The following is a 7,379-nucleotide window of genomic DNA, read 5'->3' as shown; positions in this document are numbered from 1 at the left end:
TGCCAATTTATCAATTTTGTTGCTAGATTTATCAATTTTTCAGATTACCCTGGCAACTTTTATTTTCAAACAGCACCTAGCAACATTTAAAAATGTATTTTGAACTTTTAGCAACTTTTGAAAAGTGACTCAAACGCTAAAATGCGCGCATTTTCCCTCTAAATGAAACAAAAACAATTTTCTCTGTCACACACAGTCACAACACACGTGCCTGGCTGCAAAAGTGCATTGTGAGTGACGTCACCAGCAGCAATTTCAGCAAATAACAAATCATTGTTGGCTGACTGCTGCATCAGTAGTACGGGTTCGATGAGCCAAACCCAGTGAATACATGTTTGATCTTGAACAGAACTTACAACATCAATCAACATGTCTCAATCAAAATTGTACAGAAAAGAGTGGGAGTTTGTACATGAACAAATGTCAAATCATATTTTTTGTCGAGATGGCCAGTCAATTTGAGTAACGTTATTGCGTATTCTACATAATGACGCAGTTTTACGTTATCACGCAATGACATCACAACGTCATTTAGCAACTTTTAGCAACAAATCAACCTGACTGTAGCAATTTACGCTGAAAATTTGTTGGCAACACTGTAACCCATTGACTTACGTAGCGAGTTGTGAATGGCGGGGAGTAAACCTGAATCGTATAGCAAAGCTGAAAGAGAGATTATAACCGGCTACAAAATGGCAAATGATGGCGTGGACTACAACATTGTGTTTCCAGATGCATTGGTCTCGGGTGAGCAATTTGTTATCGATTGCCTTGCTATGCTAGCTAGCTAACGACACGCATCTAGCTAAGTTATCTGTCACCTGAGATTCACCCAGAGCCATGTCATGAGCTATTTAGTCAACGTTGGCTCTGGCACGTTTGTCCATAATTCAGTGACAGTTGAATTGGACAAACTCAAAGGCTGCTTGCTAACGTTAGCTAGCTAAGTTAGTTGGCCTGGTTAGGTAGGTAGCTAATTTACTAATCAGATAACAGTTTTTCTTTCTCTCCTTTCAGATAGACACTGGCATGGAACAAAAGAACCAGTTGTCATACTGCTGGGATGGGCTGGATGCAGAGACAAACATCTTGCCAAGTACAGGTCAATTTATAACGAACAGGTTGGAGTTAAACTATTGTGGTGGTTAATGATTCCTGTCATTTCAATAAATTATTAATCTACTTCATTAATGTGTGACTTACCTTTCCCCACTTTTTGTTCCAGGGTTGTGTCACTATTTGCTACACAGCACCCTTAAAGACAGTATTCGTCTCTGAATCTTTTGGCTACAAGGAGCTGAGTAACACTGCCCACAAACTGCTTGAGATACTCTATGATTACGAGGTGGAAAACAGTCCCATATTTTTCCATGTGTTCAGCAACGGGGGATTCATGCTTTACCGCTACATTGTTGAGCTCTTGCACAGTCATAAACAGTTCAGCACCCTCTGTATAGTTGGGGCTGTGGTGGACAGTGCCCCAGGCAGTGGAAATGTGAGAGGGGCATTACGGGCTCTTACAGCCACTCTGGGACCTGAAATCAATGTGATGTTGAGGTATGTTCTCTTGGCACTGTTTGCTGTAACAGTTTTCCTGCTTAGGGTGGTTCTATACCCTGTGACCAAGTATATCCACAAGAACCACTACGATGCCGTCCGGGAGCGCCCTCCTACCTGGCCACAGCTGTACCTGTACTCCAGAGCTGATCGAGTGATTCGGTACAGTGATGTTGAGCTCATGGTCAAGGCTCTAAAGGAGAAAGGTGTGTCTGTTGAAAGTTTTGACTTCAAAACCCCTGCCCATGTGAGCCATTTCCGTGACTTTCCAGAGGAGTACTCCAAGCGATGCCTTGCTTTCCTGACCAACTGCATGAAGGATTCAGAAGGGACCCACACAAAAAAGCGATACTTGATCCAGCATTGAAAGCACACTACCGTAACATTTCTCAAAAGTCTATGGCACTTATGTTTTTGTGATTATACTGTGTTGCACATGTACACTACTGTTCAAAAGTTTGGGGTCACATAGAAATGTCCTCGTTTTTGAAAGAAAAGCAATTTTTTTCAGGCCATTAAAATAACATAAAATTGATCTGAAACACAGTGTAGACATTGTTAATGTTGTAAATTACCATTGTAGCTGGAAATGGCAAATATTTTATGGAATTACTATATACAGTTAAAGTCGGAAGTTTACATACACTTAAGGTTGGAGTCATTAAAACTTGTTTTTCAACCACTCCACAAATTTCTTGTTAACAAACTATAGTTTTGGCAAGTCAGTTAGGACATCTACTCTGTGCATGACACAAGTAATTTTTCCAACAATTGTTTACATACAGATTATTTAACTTATAATTCGCTGTCTGTGTGGGTGCACCATTTCAGTTTGTCTGTGATGTGTATGCAGAGGAATTTAAAACCTTCCACCTTCTCCACTACTGTCTCGTCGACGTGGATAGGGGGGTGCTCCCTCTGCTGTTTCCTGAAGTCCACGATCATCTCCTTTGTTTTGTTGACGTTGAGTGTGAGGTTATTTTCCTGACACCACACTCCGAGGGCCCTCACTTCCTCCCTGTAGGCCGTCTCGTCGTTGGTAATCAAGCCTACCACTGTAGTGTCGTCTGCAAACCTGATGATTGAGTTGGAGGCGTGCATGGCCACGCAGTCATGGGTGAACAGGGAGTACAGGAGAGGGCTGAGAACGCACCCTTGTGGGGCCCCAGTGTTGAGGATCAGCGGGTTGGAGATCACCACCTGGGGACGGCCCGTCAAAGTCCAGAACCCAGTTGCACAGGGCGGGGTCGAGACCCAGGGTCTCAAGCTTAATGACGAGTTTGGAGGGTACTATGGTGTTAAATGCTGAGCTGTAGTCGATGAACAGCATTCTTACATAGGTATTCCTCTTGTCCAGATGGGTTAGGGCAGTGTGATTGCAATTGCGTCGTCTGTGGACCTATTGGGGCGGTAAGCAAATTGGAGTGGGTCTAGGGTGTCAGGTAGGGTGGAGGTGATATGATCCTTGACTAGTCTCTCAAAGCACTTCATGATGGTGGAAGTGAGTGCTACGGGGCGATAGTTGTTTAGCTCAGTTACCTTAGCTTTCTTGGGAACAGGAACAATAGGGATTGATTGAATATGTCTGTAAACACACCAGCCAGCTGGTCTGCGCATGCTCTGAGGACGTAGCTAGGGATGCCGTCTGGGCTGGCAGCCTTGCGAGGGTTAACACGTTTAAATGTTTTACTCACGTTGGCTGCGGTGAAGGAGAGTCCGCAGGTTTTGGTAGCGGGCCATGACGGTGGCACTGTATTGTCCTCAAAGCGAGCAAAGAAGTTGTTTAGTTTGTCTGGGAGCAAGACATCGGGTTCTGCGACGGGGCTGGTTTTCTTTTTGTAGTCCGTGATTGACTGTAGACCCTGCCACATACCTCTCGTGTCTGAGCCGTTGAATTGCGACTACTTTGTCTCTATACTGACGCTTAGCTTGTTTGATTGCCTTGTGGAGGGAATAGCTACACTGTTTGTGTTTTTAAAAATAAGCCGTTTCAAGCAACAATAGTCATTTAGAACATTAACAATGTCTACACTATATTTCTGATCTATTTTATATTTTATTGGACAAAAAAATGTGCTTTTCTTTCAGAAACAATGACATTTCTAAGTTCCCCCAAACTTTTGAACGGTAGTGTATAAATCTGTACTAGGAAATCTGCAGCTCCACTTGACACCTTATTTCAAATGCTTAAGTTTTAGGAGTTGAAGACAACAAATCAAAATTATACAGGTGATAACCAAATTGCGAGCATGGGAAAGTTTGATTGGTACTATTGTGAATCTTAAATCTTTAATCCACTTGTTGATGTTTTCAAGAGAATGTGATTGACTACGAATGAATGTGCGTATTAAACATGGTTAAAAATGTGGAACCGTAGATTACTTTGGAAAATTGACTATTAAAGTTTGCCCTGGCCCTTACATGATTTTTTTGTTTTGTTATTTAATGATAGGTTTAAAGGGGAAATCAGTAGTTGCTACATCTGTTTTTCAAATTATAAATGAATGATATGCACCTATTGATTCTTGAAGAATATAACTTATAAATGCCTCATGAGCTTGTGAACTCAAGAACTGTCATACCCCATCAGAACCCAAAATGTAAGCTTGTTTTACTCCAATGTTTGTAAACAAAGTAAATGCAAAAAAACTGTATAGCCTCAAAACATGGTTGAAACTATGTTCATCATGGATTGTCAGTCCTTGCATCCTTAGCTCTGTCTATGAGTTTGATAGTGGTTACATTTTTCCAGCCTCATCCTTCTGCTTTTTATCAAAATGGGTGGAGAGGCGCTTTGTTATTGTTTCAACTGCTGATTGCCGCTTTAAACACTTGATTACAATTAAATAACATGTCTCAGTTGTGCTAATGCAGTGTAGCATTCATATTTACTTTATGCTGAAATAGTACATTTTGCATCACACAAAAGGTCATTTGTAGGTATTATTTCTGACTTTAATTTTTATATTTATATCCTCTTCCACTCAACCTAGCACTGCAGATTGTGCGTGGCTACCTTTGGCCTTGTCTAAAGAGAGATATGTTACCTCAAGGCAGATATACTCAGCTTTTGCCTCACCAGACATCAGCAATAGTTTGAAGAGCAGGGCTCTGAGTTGGTCAGGCAGATATGATTATTGAATGTCTCTGACTGTCATGTTTGACATTTTGGAGCGAGTCATTGGCATTTGTCTCTCCAGAAGGCTCACCCTCGCACTTCATACATCATTTAGAGCCACTCGAAGGAAAATGAGAAGGGAAAAGTTTATATATCTGCAGAGACAGATGAACATCGCTTATTGGAGTGCATCCTATCCTTTTTGTTCCCTTGGCTTGGGTTGGGTGGCTGCATGGCTGTTGCCAAATGGTTGTTTTGGAAATGTTTGACAGTGATGCAGACACTTCCTGCTGACCTGATTTAAACCTAACTGACTCTAAGGTTTGAACTTTTCATTCAACAGATAGAAAAATGTAAATGTACTGTTAGAATGCTGGACAACATGTCTGGATGAAAATAATGAGATGAAGAGCAAGCATGAATAACCATTTGGATTGTGTTCCCAATTAATGAAAGTCTGTGTGTGTGTGTGTGTGTGTGTGTGTGTGTGTGTGTGTGTGTGTGTGTGTGTGTTCATTCATTTTGTATACATTTATTATCTTTAACTTGGACGACCTTAATATTCCTGCCTTATTTTCTCAAAATGTTGATATGGGGCATAAATGGGGGGATTTGTTCTAATTACACCAAAAAATGTTGATGACATGCTTTGTTAAAATGGTTTTGCATATAGCCTCAATCAGCTGACACGAATGAGGTAAAGTTGACACTTTAAAAAAAGTTGAAATAGAGATACAGTGTAGGATTGGTTGAAATTGGAGAAAAAAAATGTCAGGTGACAATTGAAATGTCAGCTGAAGTCGTCACAAATACACTAGTCATCAGTAATTGAAACCCTCCTCATCTGGTGTTTTGTTTCTAGTTTATTCATTATTTTGTTAACTTAAAAAAGAGTAAACAATAACCAAAGACGTTGTTCTGTGATTTTAGCAGTACATGAAAGGGACTACTCAGAGATTCTCTGTTGGTCAATATTCTATTTTGGTGATTCACCAACATTTGTCTATGAGCAAAAATAAATGGGCAAATATCTTACAAAAACCTGTTACAAACCTCCCAAAAACTATCAAACAATTATTCATATACTCATCCAAGTATAAATCTATTCAATCTGTTCACTAACAGGCAAGGTCTATAGACACTATAATGGCAGCATTGTTGTGAGTCAAATTCTGGAAAACTAGGCAGGGCAAATCAATGTGTTCACATAGGCCTATAGTAGTTGTTGAGCTGTTTTGTGGCCACACTGAACCACAGTAACATGCCTGTGGAGGGCAGCATTTAACCATTATTTTCAACAACAGTATTTATTCAGCATCTCACCACAATATATACAAAGACTACACAACATATAATTTTTTATTTAAGTGTGTATAATTACTGTAATCTTTGTCATTACTATTGAAATATAGAAAAGGCAATTGTTCACATTTAGTTGTGTATTTTACAGTATATTATTTTACACAATTTTACCATCCAATGGCCTTCAAAGAACCACAGAGCGTTTATGATAGACTTTCATTGAGGTAACACTAGTCAGGCTGTTACTGACAGTCGAAGCTCTAAGGAGGTTGCTCTGATCTGAAAATGCACTGAAAATGACCCGGAAGTTAATGAAGTCTCTCGTCACAATGAGTGAAAATTGTGGTGAAGAGGGGTCAATGGGCCTCTTTAGCCTCTTATTCCATGGAAAATGGCCACTGTCAAGCTCCTTACATTAGCAGATGCTCAGCGTTCTTACAGCAAGCAAGGCAAGCACCAAGATGAATGGTGCTAAGTGGTAGAATTGGGCAATAAAGCAACATTTTCTCAGTTTAGTCTCATATACAGTACCAGTCAAAAGTTTAGACACAATTTGTGGAATTTCTGTCGTTCTTAATGCATTTGAACCAACCAGTTGTGTTGTGACAAGTTAAGGGTGGTATACAGAAGATAGCCCTACTTGGTGAAAGACCAAGTCCATATTATTGCAAGTACAGCTCAAATAAGCAAAGAAAAATGACAGTCCATCATTACTTTTAGACATGAAGGTCAGTCAATATGGAATATTTCAAGAACTTTCAAAGTTTCTTTTAAGTGCAGTCGCAAAAACCATGAAGCGCTATGATGAAACTGGTTCTCATGAGGACCGCCACAGGGAAGGAAGACCCAGACTTACCTCTGGTGCAGAGGATAAGTTAGAGTTACCAGCTTCAGATTGGAGCCCAAATAAATGCTTCACAGAGTTCAAGTAACAGACACATCTCAACATGCACTGTTCAGAGGAGACTGCGTGAGTCAGGCCTTCATGGTCAAATTATTGCAAAGAAATCACTACTAAAGGACACCAATAAGGAGAAGAGACTTGCTTGGGCCAAGAAACACGAGCAATGGACATTAGAGAGGTGGAAATCTGTCCTTTGGTCTGATGAGTCCAAATTTGAGATTTTTGGTTCCAACCGCCGTGTCTTTGTGAGATGCAGAGTAAAGTGAACGGATGATCTCCACATGTGTGGTTCCCACCGTGAAGCATGTAGGAGGAGGTGTGATGGTGTGGAGGTGCTTTGCTGATGACACTGTCTGTGATGTATTTAGAATTCAAGGCACACTTAACCTTCATGGCTACCACTGCATTCTGCAGCGATACGCCATCCCATCTGGTTTGTGATTTGAGCTTGTTTTTCAACAGGACAATGACCCAACACACCTCCAGGCTGTGTAAGGG

The 7,379-nt window shown here is 40.7% G+C and overlaps 1 protein-coding gene across 1 annotated transcript; it reads left to right on the top strand.

Annotated features, from left to right (window-relative positions):
- Positions 1 to 491: 491 nt before the first annotated feature.
- LOC106599606 (transmembrane protein 53) lies at positions 492 to 3,977 on the top strand. The gene is made up of 3 exons (XM_014190900.3): positions 492 to 747; positions 1,018 to 1,121; positions 1,226 to 3,977. The coding sequence occupies exons 1-3, from the start codon at positions 630 to 632 to the stop codon at positions 1,922 to 1,924; spliced, it is 921 nt and encodes a 306-aa protein (XP_014046375.1). The 5' UTR covers positions 492 to 629; the 3' UTR covers positions 1,925 to 3,977.
- The last annotated feature ends 3,402 nt before the right edge of the window (positions 3,978 to 7,379 follow it).

Source organism: Salmo salar, chromosome 03 (assembly GCF_965601325.2).
Source record: "Salmo salar chromosome 03, fSalSal1, whole genome shotgun sequence".
Taxonomy (NCBI): Eukaryota; Metazoa; Chordata; class Actinopteri; order Salmoniformes; family Salmonidae; genus Salmo; species Salmo salar.
The sequence above is the reverse complement of the archived record's forward strand: the minus strand, read 5'-3'. Positions and strand labels throughout refer to the sequence as shown.

Bases quoted from the DNA above. Each gene is read 5' to 3' on its own strand.
- LOC106599606 (XM_014190900.3), top strand. From the start codon at position 630: ATGGCGGGGAGTAAACCTGAATCGTATAGCAAAGCTGAAAGAGAGATT. The intron at 748-1,017 runs GTGAGCAATTTG...CTCTCCTTTCAG, and splicing joins TCCAGATGCATTGGTCTCGG to ATAGACACTGGCATGGAACA. The intron at 1,122-1,225 runs GTTGGAGTTAAA...TTTTTGTTCCAG, and splicing joins GGTCAATTTATAACGAACAG to GGTTGTGTCACTATTTGCTA.